At 46.1% G+C, this 23,654-nt stretch overlaps 1 protein-coding gene across 2 annotated transcripts in view; it reads right to left on the reverse strand.

Annotated features, from left to right (window-relative positions):
• PDGFRB (platelet derived growth factor receptor beta) overlaps positions 1-23,654 on the reverse strand; it is a 68,692-nt gene that overhangs the window by 24,413 nt on the left and 20,625 nt on the right. Inside the window, exons 2-12 of one of the 2 annotated variants that reach the window (XM_020964208.2) lie at positions 18,624-18,711; positions 16,533-16,841; positions 15,022-15,288; positions 13,168-13,295; positions 12,563-12,737; positions 12,111-12,303; positions 9,751-9,866; positions 9,451-9,574; positions 7,620-7,831; positions 2,552-2,646; positions 1,781-1,913 (exon numbers count right to left, since the gene is read on the reverse strand). In XM_020964208.2, the coding sequence (XP_020819867.1) occupies positions 1,781-1,913; positions 2,552-2,646; positions 7,620-7,831; positions 9,451-9,574; positions 9,751-9,866; positions 12,111-12,303; positions 12,563-12,737; positions 13,168-13,295; positions 15,022-15,288; positions 16,533-16,841; positions 18,624-18,642 (1,771 nt within the window). In that variant the 5' untranslated portion in view covers positions 18,643-18,711. The remainder of the gene's footprint in view (positions 1-1,780; positions 1,914-2,551; positions 2,647-7,619; positions 7,832-9,450; positions 9,575-9,750; positions 9,867-12,110; positions 12,304-12,562; positions 12,738-13,167; positions 13,296-15,021; positions 15,289-16,532; positions 16,842-18,623; positions 18,712-23,654) is intronic. The other variant, XM_020964209.2, reaches the window with a different exon arrangement.

Genomic DNA, 23,654 nt, shown 5'->3' on the forward strand with positions numbered 1-23,654 from the left:
AGGATGAGGTAGGTGTGGGTAGAGAAAGGGTCATGTGAAAATGACCCAGGGGGCTTAGTGTGTTGCACACTCAACACAATGAGTCAACAGTGTGGCGCAGCAGCCACAAAACACGCCGACAGGAATAGAAATGGTGACCCGAACAAGGATGAGTGTCCCACTGCACCCTGTCCTGCACAGACCACTTCTGTTCATTTCTGGATGTGACCCTTTGGGGAAGACACTTTAGGCAAGCAGGGGAACGTCCAGAGGTGGGAAACCCGAACAGTGAGAGGACCAGAACACCTCCCATGGGTAGATGGGCGCTCCTTGGGCATCGGGATCTTTCCACTTATTCTATTTGTATCCCTAGTGCACATATTTGGTGCTTAATAAATGTCTATCAATTGATTGACCAAGTGGTTGGTTTTTTGGCTGAAGGAACTAGAGGTATTTAACCTGAAAAAGAGAAGTCATGGGGGTTGAGGAGAGAGGGGAGACACGTAATGGTTGTCTTCAATACGTGAGGAGCTATCATGTCATGTTGTGGGAAGAGGGATTCGATTCATCTGCTTGGGCCCAGCAGCAGAGCTAGGGACAATGGATTGAAGTTGTATAGAGGCAGTTTTGGGTTCATTATAAGGAATGACTTCCTTGTTATTCATTGGTGCTGTCTTCAAATGCAACAGGCTGCCTTGGGAGGTAGTGCATGTCTCTTCATTGCAGGTCGGCAAGTGGAGGATGGACAGCCACTTGGTGAGTTGTGGTCAAGAGGATTTCTATTCAGTCACAGGTTGGACTAGAAGATCCCCTTCAATTCTGAAATTCTGTGACATTAGCTGATTATATTAGCTTCAGCCCCACTTACCCCTTTTCTTTGAATGTCTGTGTCCTGAGGGTAGAGACTTTCCTTCATCCCCTAAACTTGGTCAGTCCTGACCTTTATAACTTCAGATCTCTATTGAGCCAGGCCCTCTTCTCCACTTCCACCTGCCACCATTCTAGTCCAATGCCTCATCACTACTTACCTGTAGTAAGTAGTTCCTGCCCCACCTGTCCTCTCTGCCGCTAGTCTACTCCCCTTTGATCCATCCTGCACACCCAACCACATAAACTTACCTGAAACATATCTGGGGGGCAGCTACTTGGTACACTAGATAGAGCAAGAGTCCTGGAGTCAGTTCAAATCTGGCCTCAGCCATTTACCAGCTGTGTGACCCTAGATGAGTTACTTAACCCTGCTTGCCTCCAAAACAGAAACCCCCACGTCTGGAAGTAAAGCACTACTTTTTTCCAACATCTTGGGTAGTCCTAACTCCTCTCTGTGGCATTCAAGATCCTTCACGTAGGATCTTACCCTATATATCTAGTCTATTTCTAACTGTCCACCAACAAAAATGAGTCACACTGTCTCACTGTCTCTCACACATGCTCTCTCTATTCAGCCTCACCTCCCTTCCTTTGCTTATTTACACTGTTCCTCTTCCGCCCATCCTTTAAGGCCCATGTAAACCTTACTTCATTCCTTATTACATTCTTCATTGACCCCCGCCCTCTGACCTCCTGGGACTTTACAGCAGATACTACGTAATTTAACATCTGATCCTTGGGTTAATGATCTTTGGGGATGTATTAGTCCTAATTTCCCATCGAGGTGGTAAGCTCCCTAAGGACTTTGCCTGGGTCTCCTCCCCACATTGCTGGCTCTCCCATCGTTGAAGGATGGACCACAGAAGGGGCTCAGGATAGAGGAGTAAGGTCTTTCTGGTCCCCTCCCAGGAAGAGAAGCTGGATCACTGACCGAGTACAAGTCTCTCTCGGGGCAGTTCCCAGCTGGAGTCATAGGGAAGCTGCATGGGATCCACGTAGATGTATTCGTGTCCATCGGAGCTCACAGATTCAATCACCTTCCAGCGGATCTCGTAGCGGGGTTTCTGGGGAAGAGGGCAACAGCAATCACAGGATCATGGAAGTTAGAAAGGAGATCACCTAGTCCAGGGCTCAGTCTACGCTATGAAGAGAGGGTCCGGGTGCCAAGGAGACCCTGGCACTCCCTCCCTAGGAACCAGCAACCATTGGACAAGTGCCAAGAGGTTCAACAGGGGCTGGAGAGGCTGGAAGTCAGACCTCTGCTGATCCAATCTTTGCACCTTAGAGGCATTCCACTAGACCACAGAAGTAGTGACTGTGGCCCATCTTGATTTGGATCCATCAATATTTAATGTAAAATTCAATATGCGTTTTACTTTGGAATCAAGAATTTAAGTGTATTTGCCTTTTTACATGATTACTCATGTAGAGCCTATATCAGATTGCTTACTGTCTCAGGGAGGAGAGAAGAGAGGGAAGAAGAAATAGAATTTGGAACTCAGAACTTTAAAAAATATTAAAATTGTTTTTACATGTAATTGGGGGAAATTAAATACTATTTTTAAAACATTTAATCAGCTTTAGGATTAAAAAAAGAATTTAGGTATATTTGAGGAAAAGCCCATAGCAGGGCTGAGGCCTGGGGGCCCTGAAGGGTCTCAGGCCAGGTTCACATGGGAGAAAAGCTACGGCAGCTACTTACCTTCTGCCACAGAATGACAAGGATGATCATGGAGATGATTGTGAGGACCACTAAGGCCAGGATGGCTGAGATCACAACCACCTTGAAGGGCAGGGCTGGAAGCAGAGAACAGGAAACTCACCTTCACATCTGGTCAGCACCAAGAAGGACAAGCAAGAAGACTCTGAGGTGTGACCCCAGCCCCCCAGCTCTTCCCACTTCTAGTCTGGGCCCTTTTACCCTGTCCAGCATCATCTGAGTCTGCCCAAGAAGAGACATTGCCTCTCTCCAAGCCCAGGGCCCACCCCACCCACCCACCCCCAACCCTCCTTCCCATCTAGTCAGTCCTACCACAAGGGCCAAACGACCTAACGAGCAAGCAAAAAATCCTCACAAGGGCTTTCACTCCCCTGGGGACCTAAGGTCAGACCTTTAGCTTCTGCTTTCCAGTGTCAGACTCTGGGTCTTCCCTCACCATTCCGACCCTTAGCCTCTTTTCCCCAGTATCAGAGCCTTAACCTTCCTCTCCCCAATCCAATTCCATTCAAATCAAATCAGTTCAGTTCAATTAAACAAATGTTTATTAAGTACCTAATATGTGCAGGACCCTGTACTTGGCACTAAGGATACAAAAATGAAGGAAAAAAAGAGACAATTCCTGCCATCCAGGAGCTTACAATCTAATAAGGGGGTTAAAATGTCCACGAACGACATATTCATGTAAGAGTGAGGTAAACACAAAGGGAAGGGCCAGGCAAACGGCCACAAAAAAAAGAGGGAGAGATCATTTTCCTATGGAGGGAAAAGAGGGAACGTCTGTGCTGGGAAGGCAGGAGAGTGTCTTATGGAGGACCTAGAAGGGAAGGATTCTTCTAACAGACAAAAGTGTTGGAGAAGCCTATTCTAGGAGTGAGGCAGCTAGGTGGCACTGGACAGAGTGCCAGGCCTGGAATCAGGGAGACTCCTCTTCCTGAGTTCAAATTCAGCCTCAGACACTTCCTAGCTGTGTGACCCTGGACACGTCACAGAATCCCTCTTTGCCTCAGTTTCCTCATTTGTTAAATGAACTGGAGAAGAAAGAGGCAAATCACTTCAGTATCTTCACCAAGAAAACCAAATGGGATCATGAAGGGTCAGACATGACTGAAAAATGACTTAACAACAAAATTCAAGGCGCGGGGATGATTTGAGCAAAAGGTAGAAGTAGCGATAAGGAAGAACAAGATGGGGAAGTGTCTATAAAGTATTATCTAGAATATAAAGTATGTGAAAGGATGAGGTAAAGTGTGAGATAAAGATGGAAACTGGACTCGAAATGTTGAGGGCTTTGAATGCCAGGATCAGGAATTTAACCTTTCTTCAGTAGGTCATAGGTAGTAGGGAGTCACTTAAGGAGAAGACAGATATTGTGAGAGTGGAGAATATGGAACATTATGTTAGCAGGGATGTGAATGGTGGATTGGAAAAAAAGAGAAATTGGAGGCAGGAAAACCATTGGAGACGGCGTGGTACGAGGGAAAGAGCACTGACCCTGGAAGCTTCCCACCTGCGTGACTGTACGCAAGTCACAACCTCCTCGGGCCTCAGTTTCCTCAATTGTAAAATGAGCAGATTGGTAGGCAGCCTCTGAAGTTGTGTCCAGCTCCAGATCCATTTAGAAGACTGTTGTAATAAATCTAGGGAGGGGTAATGAGGGCCCAAACTAAGGCAGCAGAGTATCAACAGAACCCCAGCAATGAATTGGGGAAGAACCAAAAACACACTCTGATGTTTTGAGTCTGGGTTTCTAGGATAGGAATAAAGGTAAAGAAGGATGGCACTGGGGAAATGGTGGTGCTTTTAAAAAATATAGGGAATCAGGCGCAGCTAGGTAGCACAGTGGCTAGAGCACCGGCCCTGGAGTCAGGAGGACCTGAGTTCAAATCCAGCCTCAGACCAAACACTTGACACTTATCAGCTGTGTGACCCTGGGCAAGTCACTTAACCCTAATTGCCTCAAAACAAAACAAAATAAAATAAAATATAGGGAATCTGGTCTCAGACACTTACTAGCTATGTGACACTGGGCAAGTCACTGGATCTATCTACCTCAGTTTCCTCATCTGTAAAATGGGGATAATAATAGTACCTGAGTCCTAAGGTTGTTGCGAGGGTCAAATGAGATAATATTTGTAAAATGCTTAAGAAACCTGGAAAGCACTACATAAATGCTAGCAGCTGTTGTTGTTGTTGTGTTTTGAGGAGATGATGATTAGTTAATTGTCAGGCAATGGTGAGTTCTGGACAAAGCAAGTTTGAAGTGGGACATACAGCTGAAGGCACTGAGCCAGCAGCTATAGGGGTGGGACTAGAGCTCAGGGAGAGATAAGGGCTAGAAATAGAGATCTGGGAGTCACCTGTCTACAGCTGGTAAATGAAGCCTTTAGAACGTGATACTGCTCAAGGAGCAAAGGTAGAGAGAGAAGACAAGGACAAAGCTTAGGGGGGTTTCTATGTTCAAGGGACCATTGAAAGAACCAGAAAAAGAGCAGGAAAGAGCAGTCAGAGCAGAAGAACTTTGTGAGTTATTATCAGAGAAGCCAGTGAAGGAAGAGCAGCTGATTTGGTGTTGTTCAGTAGTTTCAGTCGTGTCCAACTTGGTGACCCCATGTGGGTTTTTTTGGCAAAGATACTGGAGTGGTTTGCCATTTCTTTCTCCAGCTCATTTTACAGATGAGGAAACTGAGGCAAACAGGGTTAAGTGACTTGGTGGGGTCATACAGGTAGTAAGTATCTGAGGCCAGATTTGAACTCAGAAAGATGAATCTTCCTGACTTAAGGCTTAGTACTCTATCCACTGCACCACCTAGCTTCCCTGAAAACATCTCAAGAAGGGGTTAAATCCTCCAATGAAGTAAAGAAGGGTAAAGAATGAGGTGAGGGGAGACCACTGGATCTATGGACATTAGTGACCTTGGAGGGATGTTTCCATAAAATGGGAGAATGACATCAAGGGGCTGAAGAAAGAATGAATGGTGGGGAAGACAGTGGGCATAGGTTATTCTTTCTACACGTTTGGCAGTGGAAGGAAGGAGAGAGACATGTCAAGAGTTTTAAGGTATAGAAGAGTCAATGCACCCCAGCGAAGGTGCATGATTTACTTAAGGCAACAAAGAAGCCAAGCAGTAAAGCTTTCTTTCCATTAAACTGTATTGCTTAGAGTCAAGGGAAAGTTGGTTATATGCATTTTCTTTCTTTCTTTCTTTCTTTCTTTCTTTCTTTCTTTCTTTCTTTCTTTCTTTCTTTCTTTCTTTCTTTCTTCCTTCCTTCCTTTCTTTTTTTCTTCCTTTTCCTTCCTTCCTTCCTTCCTTTCTTTCTTTCTTTCTTTCTTTCTTTCTTTCTTTCTTTCTTTCTTTCTTTCTTTCTTCCTTCCTTCCTTCCTTCCTTTTTTCTTCCTTCCTTCCTTCCTTCCTTCTTCCTTCCTTCCTTCCTTCCTTCCTTCCTTCCTTCCTTCCTTCCTTCCTTCCTTCCTTCCTTCCTTCTTCTTTCTTTCTTTCTTTCTTTCTTTCTTTCTTTCTTTCTTTCTTTCTTTCTTTCTTTCTATTAGAGAGACCAGAATATGTTTCAAGAAGCCAGCCAAGAAACATTTATCAAGCACTTACTGTGTGCCAGGCATGAGAACAGGTGCTAGAGATACAAAAAAGCGCAAATATAGACAGTCCCTACACGCGAGGATCTCACATCTAACGAGGGAGACAACAAGCAGAGGAGAATGAGTCGATGGAGCTCAGGAAACAGGCTGGAAATCATGATGGAGAGAGGATGTGGGGGAGGGAGGACATGGGGGAGAGAGACAAGATCCTGAAGGAGGGACAAGAGCAGAGATGTTGGCTCTGGCAAGGAGAAAGGTTGCTGAGGAAAGAAACACAGGTTTGGAATCATCATGGAGAAAAATGGGATAGAGAGTCAACAAGAGAAATAAAAGGGTTATGTGCCTTGGTGAGGGGCCAAGGTTGGGTAAGAGATTATCACCTTGTAGCCAACCAAAGAAACATGGTTTTGTGGATCACTCCTGGAGGGTTTGGCTGCATGTGGATAGGGGCAGAGAGGACAGACCCCCATTGTCAGAGCCTCTTCTCTCCAGCCTCAGTCAAGCCTTCAGCCTCTGCCTCTCCCTTCTCTACTAGGCTTCCCTTCCCCGTTTCTCCTCCCAACCTCATTTCTCATCTCCTGACTGCTGTCCACTTGATCCATCTATTTAATCCTCTTCTTTACTATTCCCTGTCTCTGAAGGTGCTCCCCTCATCTCTGGACCCTCTCCAGGTTGGTAATGCCACTTCCTCTACCCTGCTCCTCCATAACCCCAAATCCCCTCTTAGTAAGCTGTCCTTTCCCTCTGAAGCTGGTCGCTCAATCATTGGGAATCCACTGGTCTGGCAGTCAAAAGACGGGAATTGTTGTCTCGGCTCTGATGCTTACTAGCTGTGTGACTCTGTGCAAGTCATTTAACTTCTGTATACTAAAACCGTATATAGTAATATTTGTACTACCTGGTTCACAAGGTTGTTGTGAGAAATGTGCTTGGTAAACCTTAAAGTGCCATTGAAAGGTATGCTAATATTATTATTATTATTATTATTATTATAGCCAGTCCTGTTATTCCCTGCTTAACAAAAAGGGAGAACTAAAGTCCCTCTGGCCTTCCTCTATCTTAATAGGTTCTTGCCCCATCAAAAGAATTTGCTCCTCTGTCTGCATAAGTTAATACTTTATAGGATGTTTCTATTCTACATCCATGGTTTGTTTCAGTCAGTTACTGCAGCTCCTCAATTCACTCTGTCCAGAGTTTGGGTCTCTACAGAGTGCTGCCTGATCTGGGCTTCTGCTGGGGACTGGGAGGAAGAACTGTTGGACTTCTCAGAGATGTGGGAGAGGGTTCAGAAGATACGCCTGTGTCTGGGGGCACCAGCTTCCTCGTACATGTGTGCTCATTATGTCTAGACATGTGCATTGGCCTGGATGGTCACCCACAGCATGGGATGTCCTCAAGGCCAGTAATGCACAAGGGAAGAAGAGACCAGTTACTATGGCTGTGGGCCTTGGGACTCACAGTGTGGAACAATGGTGACTTCCTTGCTGTCTCTTCCCAGGAGGTTGTGTACGTCACAGATGACGGAGAGGGGCTGGTCCACGCGTTGCAAGCGCAGGGTGCTGACTACTTCAAATAATTTCTCTTGCTCCCAGTAGGTCACATTGGTTTCCAGCTGGGTTTCCTCCTTGGAGCTGTTCCCCAGTGGGGTAGGCAGAACATCACGGGGACACCTATTTGGGGTGGAAGTCCAGCACGATGAGCTTTGCTCTATTTTATCCAGTTTACCAGCCTGTTTTTATCCACCTGTCTAACCACACACTACTCCCCAAACTCCTTTTTGCCTATTGGTCTAGACTGTAGGAGCTCTTAACCAGGGGTCCGTGAATTTTTTAAAAAAATATTTTGCTGGGGCAGCTAAGTGGCACAGTGGATAGAGTACCAGCCCTGGAGTCAGGAGGAGCTGAGTTCAAATCTGACCTCAGACACCTAATACTCATTAGCTGTGTTACTGTGGGCAAGTCACTTAACTCCAATTGCCTCACCAAAAAAAAAAAAATATATATATATATATATGTATATATATATATACATATATATATATATACATATATATATATAGTTGTATTTTAATATAATTGATTTTCTTTGTAATCCTAGGTATTTTATGCATTTAAAAACATTATTCTGAGGAATCCATAGGCTTCACCAGACTGCCCAAGGGGTCTATGATGCAGAAAAGTTGAATAGCTCCTACTCAGTCAACAAGGTCCTATTACGTTCCAGGCACCATGCTAAGCACTGGAGGTACAAAGAAAGGCAAAAAATAATAATAATAATCCCTGCTCTTGAGGAGTTCACAGTCTAATGGGAGAAACAATATCCAAGCAACTACGTACAAACAAGATATATAAATACAGGACAACTTGAAAATAATCGACTGAGAGGAGGCATTAGCATTAAGAGGTATTAATTAGTAAAGACCTTTTGTAGAAGGTGGGTCTAGAGTGTCTTCTCCTGTCCCTATTTACCTCTGGGGGCCTTTTGCCAGTGCCAGGGAGGAATAGTGGGTACTTTATAATCTGGTCTACTGACGATGGGCTTAAGGGAAATCTTCATCTTCACCCCATCCCTGATTCTTCCACATCAGAACCTGGCCAGCTAGCTTCTTTACAAATGCTGCCCTGTCTTGCTGTCCCCCACCCCCACCCAGAGGCAATATTGGTCCCAGATGAATTGCCTGGCTATGGGTAGCCAGAAGGAGAAATTCCAAGGAGAAGAAAGGAGCTATTAGGATCTCAGTCCTGCCAGCTCTCCAGAACTAGCCTGTCTTTGTGAGTGAATGAGTTTGTGCCCCTAATTAAAGGGCCAAGAGCAGCTCTGGAAGGAAATTACTCGGAAGCAGGATCAATGTAGGGGAGATGAAAGGAAGAACTTCTCTTCAGTTTGTAAGGTACAGAACCGGGCTATCTAGAGAGGTCCTGTGGGTCTTTCTTTCTAGATGTTTTGATGACAAAAGAAATCATCTCTGTCTTGGGATAATGGAAGAGCCAAAAGCAGGGGGATGGATGAAATGCTATTCTAGCCCCTCTCCATTTGGCCTCCCAGCCCATGCCCACGGATTTGATGGTTCTGTGGATTCAGGAGCTTTGGATACATGTTCCCTTGGGACCATTCGAATGAAAGTTCTTTGAGCATGGAATATTTTTGCTTTTTCTCTGTGTCTTCTGAACTTAGCAAAGTGCCTGACGCGTAGCATGCACCTAATAAATACTTGCTGATTGATTTACCCTTTGTTCCTGTACACCAAAGGCCTTGGGCACTGCCACCTGGGATTGGGATCTCCACTCACCTCTTAAAATCACTGCAACTGAACCAGTTAAGGACAGGCTGTGGCATCCCCTGGCTTCGGCAAGTGAGGAGTTGCTCCCCACTGTTGGGGTGGCTCTCACTCAGATCCATCACTTTAGCAGGAACTGTCCAAAGTGGGGCAAGAGAGGAGGGTCAGTGTGGGGGCAGGGAGGAGGAAGATGAGCTAGGTCAAGGACTGGGAGAGGGAGGTGGGGAGGGAATAAAGGAATATGGGAGGCTAAGGGAGGAAAAGGAGGAAAAGAATGGGAGGGAGGGAGCCCTCTAAAGAACTTCTCCTCACCATTGATCTGCAGCTGGAAGGAGAATGAGTTAGAAGCATCATCATGGAAGGCTCTGAGGGTATAATGACCCCCTTCATTCACCTTCACCCTCACTAGGGTCAGCTCTGACACATATCTGCAGAGGAAGGAAGCATCACCGAATTATGGAATGTTAAAGCTAGAAAGTACCCTAGAAAACACCACCCCCCAAACCTGTGCCACCTCTATATTTCCCTATTTTTGTCAAAGCCACCATCATTTGTTTGCAATCTCAGAGCAGTCCTCTGCTGTTCACTCTTTCCCTTCACCTTTCCCTTAATACTTGGTTGTGAATGTTCGCTTCTCACTATCTCTCCCTTTCTCCCCACTCACAGAACCATCCTCATCACCTCTAGCTTGACTATTACAATAGCCTCCTAATTGGTCTCTATGCTTAGAATCCCTCCATTCTGCAATCCATCCTTTACGCAGCTGTGTGATCAAGTTAATTCCCTGTTCAACAAGTTATAGTGGCTCCCAACTAATTACTTTTCAGGTGAAATACAAGCTCCTCAGTTGGACATCTAAAGCCTTTCACAGTGTGACTGCAGTCCATCTTTTCAGACTTATTTTATATCATTCCTCTCCATGTACTCCAGGCTTCGGGAAAACTGTCCTATTTGATTTGAACAATCAAATCCTGTTGTCCAAAGCCCATCTTCTGCCTACATGTCTCTGCACACAGTTGTCCACATGTTGCCTTTCCCCATTACACTGTAAGCACCTTGAGAACAGAAATTGTCTTTTGCCTTTCTGTAAATCTTCAGCACAGGCAGTTAAGTGGTGCCGCGGACAGAGCCGCAGCCCTGGAGTCCAGAAGACCTGAGCTCAAATCTGGCCTGTGTGACCTTGGGCAAGTCACTTAACCCTGTTTGCCTCAGTTTCCTCATCTGTAAAATGAAATGAAGAAGGAAATGGCCTTATCTTCACCAAGAAAACCCCAAATGGCATCACCAAGAGTCATACACAACTAATTGGCTAAACAACATCTTCAGCACAGTGCCTGGCACATGATACGTAATTATTAAGTGTTTATTAACTGATAATCAATGGACTCCCTTCTTACCTTGGCCTCTCAGAATCCCTAATTTCCTCCAAGCTTCATCCCAGGTTTTACTTCATCCAGGAAACCTTCCCTGATCTCTCTAGCTGCCTCTTCTAAATTTATATCGTATTTTCAGATCTGTATAAATATTGTATCATTGTCTTCTCCTCTCCCTCCCCAAGTGGAACGTAAGCTCCTAGAAGTCAGGGACTGTTTCTGTTGAATATGTATCCCCAGTCCAACAGTGTGTCTTCCACATGTGGAATCTTAAATGATTATTGAATTGAATTTAGTCTAACCCTCTAATTTTAAAGATGGTGAAACTGAGACACAGAGAGTGCAAATGACCTGCTCCAGATACTATATAGTGGCAGAAACAATATTAGAATTCTAGTCTTGTAACTTGAAATCTAGCATTCCACACACCGCTGACCGGGCCAAAGTCAAACAGTGAGCCTTCCTTGGGCTGGCAGAGCCAAGATTAGGGCCCAGAATCTAGATCTCTGAGCTGCTAATGCAGTCCTGTGCTCTGTCCACTGCACGAAGAGTGAGGGTTCATCAGCTGTTCTGATGGGACTAAGGGCTCTGGGAGTGTGTATGTGTGTATTTCTGTGTGCGTATGTGTATGTGTGGTGGGGGCGCTGTGTGGCAAGTAGGGGGTAGAGGAAAGTAATCAGGATGTAGAGGTGACTGACCCCAAAGGCACAGCACCCAGTCCATGGGCAGCCAAGCAGCCAATGAAGGCCTTCTTCTTTCCTCTCCCCTCCTCTCTTCCCCTTATCTCCCCTTCCCTCACCTCTCGTCTCTTCTTCTCTTTCCCTCCTCTCCTCCTCCTCCCTTCTCCTCTCCCCTTCCCTCCCACCTCCTCTCTTCTTTTCTTCTTCCCTCTCTTCCCTTTCCTTCATTTTCCCTCCCTTCCCCTCTCTACTCCTCTCTTCTCCTTTCCTTTGTCTTTCGCTCTTTTTTCCACTTCCCAATCCTTAGAATGGCTCCTATCTGGGTTCCTACTTTATTGTAGCTATATCTCTGTTTCTCCCCCTTACAATAGCTCCAGCCTTAAACAACCCTCTTTTGATTCAGGCCAAAGACTCCTGGTACCAGTTAATACCTACAGCCCTGGCCTCCATCCAGACGTTGACACGTGAAGTATATCTTTAGGAAAGGCATCAGTGGTGACCAGAAAATGACTCTAAAGATGAAGGTCAGGCTGATGTGAGCTTAAGCATCATTCTAGAGAAGGGGAGGATGCAAATATCATTCATATATCGCCTCCTTTGGTCCAGGAGTTTGGCTCACCTTGTCTCAGACAAATTCCTAGTGGAGATAGAGATCTCACTGGCAGTCCCAGAGCCCAATGTCTGGTTGTCCTTGAGCCACACAATGGTGGGTGCAGGGTATGCTTCGATGAGCATCTGTAGTGTTCGACTTTTGTGCAGCTCAGCAAACTCCAACTCATCTAACTCCCCCAGAAATCTCACAAATCCTTTGTCTGAAAGGGGTCAAAGAATCAGAGAAAATGAGATTGGAATTTCAGAAGACACAGGAGCTCAGAAGGGATGGAGAGAAGGCGTGGGGCTCAGAGGAGATGGTGTCAGACTCAGATGTCCTCTCACAGAGGATAGGCTCCCCCTTTATACAAAACACCCAGTCTGGTCCTAAGACCATTGCTCCCTCATTCCTCAAGGGAGGTTCCATCCCTGTTTGTTTGGTCAGTTGGGTAGGAGTGAGGGCTGGTCCTTAGTACTCACCAATCACAGTAACATTGACCCCTTTCATGTCCCTGTGGCCATTGTAGCTCTCTGAAACATTGCAGACATAGGTACCAGAATCTCCTAGCTCAGCACTGGGGATATGCAGGATGGAGCGGATGTCATACTCTACCCCTGACAGGAAATCTGTCACTGGTTCCACCAGCCGCTTGCTCTGCAGGGACAGGATGGGGAAAGGGTCCAGGTTCCAGAGAAATCAGGGAAGGCTTGAAGGAAACCTTTGGGGGTACATGGCATTGGAATAGATAAAGCTAGGGACCGCTGGCATGGACTGCTGTGGCTTCCTCTATGACACATGTGTACTAAGACAAAGAGGAGGGCCAAAGGGCTGGTTCATCTGGCTTGGGGAAGAAAGAATAGGTGACTTGAAATTGACAACTTCAGCCTAACTCAGACCAGAAGGTCTTACTCAAAGAGCCCTCTGGAAGAAAGCATAGAGTCTAGCATCTTTTATGACCCACCTCCATTCAGAGCCCTCCCTCCCTCCCTCATTGCCCCATCCCCTTTATTCTCTCTCTTCACCTCATCTCTGTTGAGACTAGACCACCTATCACCCTTCCAACCTCTCCTAACTGTCCCCTCACCTCCATTCGAGGGTAGGTCCAGTCAAAGTTCACCATCTCATTTCCCTTCACGATGCAGAGGACAGTAATGTTCTCACCCTTCCGCACCACAGTCTGAACTGCATTCACTGAGACATTGATGGATGACACTGTGGAGAGGAAGAAGGAAGTGACCCTGAGCCAAGCAGCCAGAGTTCAAGGAACTGGTAGCAGAAAGAAATAACTAATATATTTGATAATAGATTCAGGATTTGAGAAAGGAACCTCATCAGCTAAATCTAATAAGATGAAACTGAAGAGGAATAAAGTGAGAAGTAGCAAAGGAAGTAGTGCGGTACAATGGAAAGAGAATTCACTGGTTTTGGAGTCAGTGACTATGAGTTCAAATCTCGCTCCCAATAGTTACTATCTATATGTCCTTAGTTTCCCTGATCATTTTCCTCATCTGTGAGACCATGGGGTTGAACTGATTGGCTTCTGAGGTCTCTTCCAGTTTAGATCTATGACCTTATAATCCCCTCAAAGGAATGTATGATGGTGGACTAGTCACATAGTAAGAATGAATGACAACAGATAGATACATTGGTTGGATTGAATTGAATTGCTGAACCGAATTGCCCTGGCATCCAGAACCAGACTAAGTTCTATAGTGTATTGGGTCGATCCTCTTTGGAGATCTATGAACAGACACAGGCAAGAATCATGTAAGACAAACCCACACATCAAAGGCTACCCACATGCCAATGATCATTTCACCTCTCTGGGCCCCTGTTCCCTCATCTGTAAAATGGGGGGCTGGATTTGATGATCTCTGAGGTGCCTCCCAGCTCTAAATCCTAGAACCCTATGCTCCTAGGTGACTTAACCTCCCTCAGTTTTCTGCACCTCAATTTTCTCATGAGTAAAATGAAAATAGCAGTAATTGTCCCTGCCTACCTCATATGGCTATGATGAGGCTCACAGAAGGTAATGGGAGTGAAAATACTTTGGAAAGGACAAAATGATTGAGATATGGGTGGGATGATGATTAGTATATGTGAATTTATAATGTTAATATGAATAATTTATTGACCATTCATAGACAAGCTTAGAACCTGGGGACAAGTTAAGAGAAAGTTTTTCTCTGTCCTTGGTGCTGTAATATGACTCCTAATTGGGAATGGGCTTTATGGGGTGAAGCAAACAGGTCCTCTTGCCTTTCTTCACATGACAATCCCATCTCCCAGCACCATACCTTTTGAAGTCTGCTTTCCATGCCTAGAATTCTCCCCGTCTAGCCTTTAGGACCTCTTTTTAGCTTCAAAGGTTAACTTAAACACCAGTTCCTATATAAGGTCTTTCTTGATCCCAGCTGCTAATGCCTCCTTATTACATTATATTTGGGGTGTGTGTGTGTGTGTGTGTGTGTGTGTGTGTGTGTGTGTGTGTACCTCTTGGTTCTTTCCAATAGACTATAACTATCTTGATGGCAGGGACTGTTTCATTTTTTATCTTTGAACACCCAGTACCTAACAAAATGACAGGCATCTAGGTGGTGCAGTGGATAAAGTGTCTCTGCCTGGAGTCAGGAAGACTCATCTTCCTGAGTTCAAATCTGACCTCAGACACTTCCTACTTCTATGACCCTGGACAAGTCACTTCAGCCTGTTTGCCTCAGTTTCTTCATCTGTAAAACGATCTGGAAAAGGAAATGGCAAGCCACTCCAGTATCTTTACCAAGAAAACCCCAAATGGGATCACAAAGGCTGAAGAACTACTGAACAACGACAATCCTAACAGTGTCTGGCACATAGAAAGTACTACATAAATGCACATTGATTTATTGAGGGGAAACCAGGTGTGACAGAAGTTGCCCCAGGAAGACAAGGTCCTCACCTTGGATTCGGTAGACATAATAGGCTTCAGAGTCTACCTCCCTCTCATCAATGATGGTTTTGCAGATGTAGGTCTTGTCCTCAAAGGGGCCAGTGAAGCCACGCTGGTGGTCATAAGGAACAGGCAGTGACACGTCCACCTTCTTCTCATGCAGTGTCACAACCAGCTTTGGGTCGGTCACTCGGCATGGGATTGTTGTCTCACTGTCTCCCGTGAAGAAGATGAACAGCTCTTCAGGATCCACGGGGAGGAAGTCCACAGAGGAGTCTACAGACGGAATGATGAGGTTATAAGAGTAGACAAGGAGTCAGACAGAAGGAGTGAGAACCCTAGGGGCAGAGCCAAACTGTGATGTGTCCCAGGGACATTGGCTTCTCTGCTGGGGAATCCCTCCTCACCTGAGCCCTAAAACTGACCCTCCTGCCTTGCCACAGAATTAAGAGAAAGGTTAGTAAGATGTAAGACTATCAGTATAGGGTGGCAACCAGACCGAGGAGGGCCTTGTATTCTAGGACATCATTCTATGACTGACTTTTTTTTTGAGCAATTGGGGTTAAGTGACTTGCCCAGGGTCACACAGCTAGTAAATGTCAACTGTTTGGTCTGAGGCCTGATTTGAACTCAGGTCCTCCTGACTTCAGGGTCAGTGCTCTATCCATGTGCCACCTAGCTGCCCCTGTTGGACATCATTCTATAGACAATAAGGAGCCAGTGAAGTTTTTTAAACAAAGAAATAACATGATCAGAGGTTGTATTTGGGAAGATTAATCAAGTAGAATGCATAGGATTATATTAGAGAGGAAATAAATTGGAGATTGGAGCTCTTATTAGGAGTCTTCAGGGCAGCTAGGTGGATAAAGCACCAGCCCTGGAGTCAGGAGGACCTGAGTTCAAATCCAGAACAATAAACAAATAAACTACAAATAGCCTTGAAGGTTCAACAGATAAACTGTATTGGAGCAGACAGGACTTTTTCCCATGGCTGTCCAGACATAATACCGAGGCATAAAAATTTAACAACAATAATTTGAATAGCTATTGCCTGAATGCTCAAAATCTTCAAATTATATGGAATGAAAAAATGGCAAAATGTAGATAGAGACTTAGTAGATGAAATAAAAACCATATGGGAAAAGGATGAGACATATGTCTCCTCTTTCACCCTAATTGTCACTTGGGCTGTCCCAAAGTTGCATTACATGAGTCTGTAGAAGATGACCTCAAATCCCAATACACTTATTTAATCACAAAATGCAGTCCTTTTTTTAATCTACTTTCAGAATGGTCCAAAGAACATTAAATCTATAAGAATGATAATAAGATAGTGACTTGCATTCAGACCTTTTCAATCTGAACACCTGTCCTAAAAGATGAGAAGGATGAAATCACAGAGATGATAGTAATAATGATAATGTCCTTGGGTGGTGGCAGCAAAGCCCAGGATCCTGGTACTGGTCACTGTAGGGAGTAGGCAGGGACCTTCACCACTGGATCCCAGGGCCTCCACTCACCTGGCACAAAGATGTAGACCCGCTTCTGCCCACTAAGCTCCAGGCCTTGGGAGCCATTGTAGGAACATATATACTCTCCTGTGTCAAAGCCAGTGACGTTGGTGAGGGTCAGGATGCTGGAGAAGGTGCCATCCTGGGATTCAAGAACAGGTGGTGGGGTCTGCTGGGGAGTCTTTTCCCAGGCCACTGGGGCATCCCCTGTGCAAGTCAGGATGAAGGTGCTGGAGATGTTGAGGATGAACTCTGAGCCATGGGGGGTTATCTCCAGCACCTCGGCCTCAGGCAGCAAAAACAACAGCCACAGCCAAGCTTGGAGAAAAAGGAGACAGAAGGGAGAATAAAGTGGAAGGCGAGGGAGATCTGAGATGCCCCATTCAGAGCCTGTCCTCTGCCTACATGGTATAGAGGAAAGAACACTGTATTTGGAGTCAGAAGAAGTGGGTTTGAAACTTGGCCTTGCTAGTTACTATCTGTGTAAGTTCTGACAAGTCACTTAATCTCTCTTGGACTCTGTTTCCTCATCTATTAAATGGGATGGTTAGACTAAATAGTTTTTTAAGGGTCTTTCTAGTTGATAGTTCCTTTGAGCCTATTATTGCCAACAGCACACAGATTCTTCCTCGATCTCCACCTCTAGGCAAAACGTCTTCATTCAAAATAATAATCGCCCCACCTTCTGCTGGTCTCCCAGTCTGGCCCAGAGTGGGGAGAGGTTGGGAAAGCCAGCCCAGTTCACTCTGGGATTCCCAGGCCTGCCCCAGTGGTCACTGGTGCCTCTCATTTTCTCCCTAACCTTGGCTCTGTCTCCACATCTACTCAGGTCCCATCTCCACAGTTTCCAGTAATGAAGGCAGTCAAGAGCCAAGGAGCAGCAGTGGGAAATCCCCAGGAAACAATCTCCAGGCTTGTGGCTTCCTGCATTGCTTCCTAGGTCATTTCCCGTCCTTCTGTCCCGCCACCATTCTCTTGCCTAGGCTTGGGCCAGAGCCTCTGGTCCAGACTCCAGAACTGCTCTGGGGCAGGGGAAGAGTTAGAGCCCTTCGGGAAACTGAGATAGGGACGGGAAGGGTAACTACCTGAAGGTCTTATAATGGCCACATAACACCACACTCCACTTTCCCTCTTGCTCCCATGTTTTATTCATCTTTGTCTCCCCAGAGTACCCGTGCAGTGTTCTCTGTACTCAGTAGATACTTAACAAATAAGTTGGTGAATGAAGGAATTAAGGAATTAATTTCATCAGTTGGTTGTTTGATAGGTCACTTTATCGGTTGGCCCATCAGTCTAGATTCCATTTCATACAGAGGCCTGTCTTAGGCATGGTGGTAAGGGATAGAGAAGAAACTATTGACAGTCCTTAGACAAGGTTTGCTAGATCAGGCTCCCCTTATGTGAAATGGACCAGAGAACCCTAGACTGGAACATCTAGAAATGTGTTGACATGGACAGGACAGACAGACCTCTGACAGATTAGAGTATCTGAAGGGACACGGGCTGGGTGAGGTGAGACAAGAGGACCTTCATGGAAAAGGTGAGTTTGAAGGATAAGAAGATGGTGGCTTGGTGGAAGGAGAGGGCCTTCCAAATAAGAGGAATGGTAAATGTGAGGTCACAGAGGGAGGCACAAAAGTCTTGTGGGAAACGGGGGAAGGATGACGAGACAGGAGGGTACTCGAGGAGTAGTTTGGCCAGGATGCGGAACATGGACCAGTAAGAAAAGTATCCAGATTGCTTGCATTGGGTAATACGGGGCTACTGAAAAAGTAAGGATGGAGTGAACTTCTACAACTGACCCATTTTAAAGATGGGGAAAATGAGGCTTGAAGTCACTTTGGAAAATATGGTAGGGAAACTGAGCTTCCAGACTCCTGTATACTATCCTCTGGCTTGTGCCCCTTCCCCAGCCCTTCCCACCTTTGCTATAGGGCTTCTGATCCAATAAGCCATCATTTTGTTTCCCTCTCTCCATCCCAAGTCATGTTCCCCTACCCCTCACATCACTCACACACACACACACACACACACACACACACACACACACACACACACACACACACACACATACACACACACACACACACACACACTTACCTGAGAGGACAGGAAGCATCTTCGGATCTGGAGGCAGCACTGGCTCTCACACTGGGGCCCAGCTGAGGCCTGTCCCTGCCTTTCTGGCCTGTCAAAGAAACCTGGATCAGGGCCAACGCAGGAAGTAGCCAAGAGAAGAGAGGGGGGAAAACAGGGCAGGGGAAAAGGCGAGGGAAGTGGGGAAAGGGGGAAAGAGAAAAAAGGGAAGGTGAATAAGGATGAGAAAAAGAGGGAGAGCAAGGGAGGGGAAGAGAAAAAGGGGGAGGTGGGAAGAGAAAAAGCAGGGCAGCCATGGGCCATGTGTTGGGTGGTTTCTGAGGGAGAGATAAGAGGAGGGAGCGTGAGAAATAAGGAAAGAGGAAAATCCCTGGATCCCTCAACAACTTGCAATCCTAGAGGGGCCTAACTTGGAGTTGGGGTGACCATATTTCTTGAATAAAAATCAGAGACACATGGTCTGATAAAGGAGACTCCTTCAGCCAAACCTCATTAAAAGTGCTTTCTTTATTCGAAATTAGGAAAAATCCCATAGAGTCATCACACCCCATATGGCCAGGCTGCCCCAATTACCCATCTTCCATGTTTCCCATTGCCACCAGACTTCGAGAAGTATCCCTATTTCCTCCTCCCTCACCATCACCCCTCAGCCCCAGCCGGGTCAGTTCAGCCAGCCCAGCTGGGGGAGATCACTAGTCGGTCCTTTCACCCATCCCTCCACTACTACAAACCACACACCCCCTCTGAAGCCCATGTCTCTGAGGTCCTCCCCCTCCACCATCTCTCAGCCCCTGCCAGAGTCCCCTCACTAAGTCTCCTAAGCACAATTCCCAATCCAGGCTATTTGGAAAAGAGAAATAAAAGCCCCACTCTGGGGAGGAAAAGGCGGGGGGGAACTAAAGCAGTGTCCAAAGAGCTCCCACGGGGAGGGGGAGAAAGCACAACAGGAAATGAGGGTGGGCGGGAAAAGAAAACAGAGGGGAGAATTCTGACCAACGGAATTTGATGGGGGGCAGGGGTTGTTCCTACCTCCAGGCCACAGCAAGGACCAGGAAGGCCAGGCATAGAGGGACTGGTGGAGGAAAAAGCATAGTCTCTTTCCTAGGAGGCCCCCCAAGCCCCCCACAGAGGGCTTGGCCATAGTTCTTACCCCCTCCGATGCCCCCAGTCTCACAAACATTCCTCACTGTTACCAAGAGAATTTTTGTTCTCTTGGGTTTTCCCCATAAAGGCTGAAGATCCAGTGGAGAGGGTAGGAGGAGATACCAGGAAGGGGAGGGGAGCAGGGGTCAGCTTGGGGTCTGGGATGAGGGATGGGGCAGGGAGAAGGCTGGAATGAAGAGAGGCAGGTCGAGTATTGGGAGTGGGGGGCTGCGCTTTGCTATCGAGTCAGTACCAGGATTTAAGTGAACGTGGGAATCCTCTTCCTCATCAAAATACAATGTTTTTCTCTTTCTTTGTATCCCCAGCACTTCACACAGTGGTTACAGAGTAAGCACTTAGAGGAAATGTTTGTTAACTGACTTCTTGGCTAAGAGCTTCCTAAATGCTTTTCTTTCGCTCATCATTCACTTATTGTGTATAGGACCCAGGGCTAGGCGATATTGGGGTAACAAAGATGAGACAAACAAACCCTGCTTTCCAGAGTCTAGACAAGGAGATGAGGCAGGCAAGAGGGAAGAGACAGGAGGCCCAGAAGTAGAACAGACCAAGCTTCTAGAAGAATTCTAGGTCTGTGCAATCAGAAAAATCCATCACCCATCACTAAAGTGGGGACAACTGGGGAAGGCTTCAGGGAGGAGGTGAGCCTTGGAAATGTAGAATGTTAGTGTGGGGAGGGACCTTAGGAAGTACACTAGGTTTGGAGTCAGGAGATCTGGGTTTGTTTCCCACAATAGATGGGTAAATAAAGCACCAGAGCTCTCTGCACCTCAGTTTCCCCATCTGTAAAATGAGAGGGTGGTTCTATAGAAAGAGCACCACTCTGGAATTAGAGCACCCGGGTTCAACTCCTGTCTCTGGTGCTTAGTATTTGTGTGACCTTGGACAAGTCACCCTCACCTTCACTTTAAGCCTCAGTTTCCTCATCTGTAAAATGAGGGGTCTCTGAGGTCCTTTCTAGCCCTAGGTCTAGGATCCCATAATGCAGTCCTACTAAGGTCATTCTTGGTTTGAACACTTGTGCTGAGTCATGAAATTGGCATAGGACTTACTATCCATCCTCAGATATTCACTAGCTGGTGACCCTGAACAAGTCACATATCCCTCTTTGCCTCAGACTCCTCATTTGTTAAATGAGCTGGAGAAGAAAATGGCAAACCACTCCAGTGTCTTTGCCAAGGAAACCCCCAAATGGGGTCATGAAGAGTTGGACGAAGCTGAAACCAATGAAAAGCAAAATTCCACAATAGGAGAGGAGGGGGAAAGTGCATTCTGAAGAGGGGGACGCCTGAAGTTAGGGATGCACAAGCATGCTGGGGGGGACAATGTCTGAGCCTTACCCTTTGGCTGAACTGAGGGGAACCCTAACCCTGAAATGGAGGCTAGATCACAGTGGGCCACGAAGACCTACAGCATTTGAGCTTACACTCATAGGCAATGCAGGGAGAGCCACTGGAGGATTTTGAGTGGCGAATTATTTTGTGACTCTGGCTCAGTGTGGGAGAGGTCCAAGCTAAGAATCTCACCAAGGCATGAAAACCTTGCCCCTGCAGAGTACTGTACTCTGGAGTACAGTTGCCCCTTCACTGTCACACAGTCCACTTGCCTCATCACAAAATAAATAGCAGCTCTAGAAAGCAGGATTTTCTGGCATTTAGAAAATGTGCACTTGGAAAAATTCATATGAAAAAGTGTGCCTCATTGCATCCCTTTTCCTCCTCTCTGCACCCTCCCCTCTCCCACGCAGCTGCCTCCTCTAGTTCCAGATGAAGGCATCTATAGATTCAATCCAATAAACTTTCACTAAGTGCTTACCATAGGCCAAGTACATGCTGGGCACTGAGAATACAAAGATAAAAATGAAACAGTGCCTGCTCTCAAGGAGTCTACAATCGATTAAGGAAATATAACACATACACAAGTGAGGAAACAAAGCATTTTCTAGAGGAAGAGAGTGCTGAGAGCTGGCAGAAGGGAGATCAGAGAGGCTCCCTATAGGGGGTGGCACCTGAGCAGAGCACTGAGGGAAGGCAGGAATTCTAATAGATGGAAGTGAGGGTGGGGTTTCCCTGTCACTAGCACCATGGGCTAGAGAATTATAAAACACAGATTGCCAGAGTCAAGCTAGATTTTATAAGTAATCTAATCCACATGTCTTCCCCATCTATCCCCTGTTCATCTTGATTTCCACAAGAAAATAACACCCAAAGAAGGGAAAGGACTTTCATAAGGCCACATAGAAAGTTCCAAGTGGATTGAAGATTTAAACCAAGGACTCTTGACTCTCAAGCTGGTGTTCTTCCTTCTACCTCACGGGGCTGGAGACTGTCCCCAAATCTTTTATCTAGGCTGACAGAATCTTGTTCCATGTCTCAAGGAAATAAGAACAAAAGTTTAGAGAAATAAAGGTCTAGAGCAGCAGTAGGGAACCTGTGACCTCTTGGCCTCCTGTGGTCCTCTAAGTTTGGATTCAGTCAAAGGGCCACACTTGAAGACCTAGAGGGCCACATGTGGCCTCCAGGCTGCAGGTTCCCCACCCCTGGTCTGGAGAATCTCCTTAGGAGTTCTGGTTTTGCTTCAAGAATTTACAGTCCCAAACCACTGAGTAGAAAGGAGCCAAGGGGCTACTGAGTCCATCCCTCTGCCTCCAGGCAAACCTCACATACAAACTATCTTTTGTACTAGAGGTCCCAGAGGAAAGAACCTCCTAAAGCCTTCCTTCACGACTCATCTGGTAGCTGGACCCCATTAGAATGTAAACACCTTGAGGACAGGGACTGTTTTTGCTTTTGTTTGTATCTTTAGAACTTAGTACAATGCTTGGTACACAGAAAACACTTCAGAAATACTTGATTGTCAGGAAATCCTCCTCAGCTATTTAGAAAATGGTACCGATGCCAGGGGGAGAGACAAGATGACTTCTCCAGATCACTTGCAGTCCAATCAGTCTATGATTCCCTGGTTCCAAGTCGTCCTCATTTAGCTTAAGTCTGTTTCATCAGTGGCTGCCCTCAGCTGTTTGATGAGAGGTCCTGCCCCAAGCCCCAAGTTAAATATATCTTATCATATATGTATTCTGCATGCTTTTTCTTGCTTATGGTCCATGGAGATGAAGATGCTTGTAAGCAAGTTAAGGATGGCTTGTGAGAAAGCCAAAAAGCCTTTGGACTGAGACATTTGGGGAAGGAGGAAAATATGAGAAATGAAAGAAGTAAGAAAAGAATGAATGAGTCAGGAAATGTGAGAGAAACCAAGGACTAGATTAGTTCATGCTGGAAGCAGGTGGAAGCCAATCTGGATGTCCACAGATAATAGAAACCCAAGAAGAGACAACCAGGGCATCATCCCTTGGAGGGTCAGGAATCTCTCTGGCACCTGAATTCGAGGTGAGATCTGGACAGCCCAGGCTGATGGGACCTTATATTCTAGGTGACCAGGGTATCTGAGAGAAAGCATTGCTCTAGCTTGGGCTAGGTTGATACTGGGAAAAGAAACCAGACATCTCTGAGAACCAAGCAGAAAACAAGTGGATTTTAGATAGTTGGACAGAGAGAATCCAGAACTAAGGAAATCCCAAATCACACTCCTCTCCTAAATTGGATGAGGCTCAGCCCTAGCTAGACTGTGCACCTAGAACTGGCCTGCCTGAATACAGAGAAGATCCAAAGATTCCTTACCCTGCAGTAATGTATCTATTATATTCTAACACTGACTGTCTTAGCTGTGGGCAAGTGACCCAATACTCGTGAGAAGACCAGAGTTGTTTAGGGGACTGCTGCCCAAAGAGGAATCTCTCCTGAACTTAAGGTCATGGAAACCAGCCTTGCACTGGTCACAGGCTCTCTTAAATGTAATTTTTGCTTTCCCCCACAC

Source organism: Phascolarctos cinereus, unplaced genomic scaffold, assembly GCF_003287225.1.
Source record: "Phascolarctos cinereus isolate Bilbo 61053 unplaced genomic scaffold, phaCin_HiC Scaffold_2;HRSCAF=192, whole genome shotgun sequence".
Lineage (NCBI taxonomy): Eukaryota > Metazoa > Chordata > Mammalia > Diprotodontia > Phascolarctidae > Phascolarctos > Phascolarctos cinereus.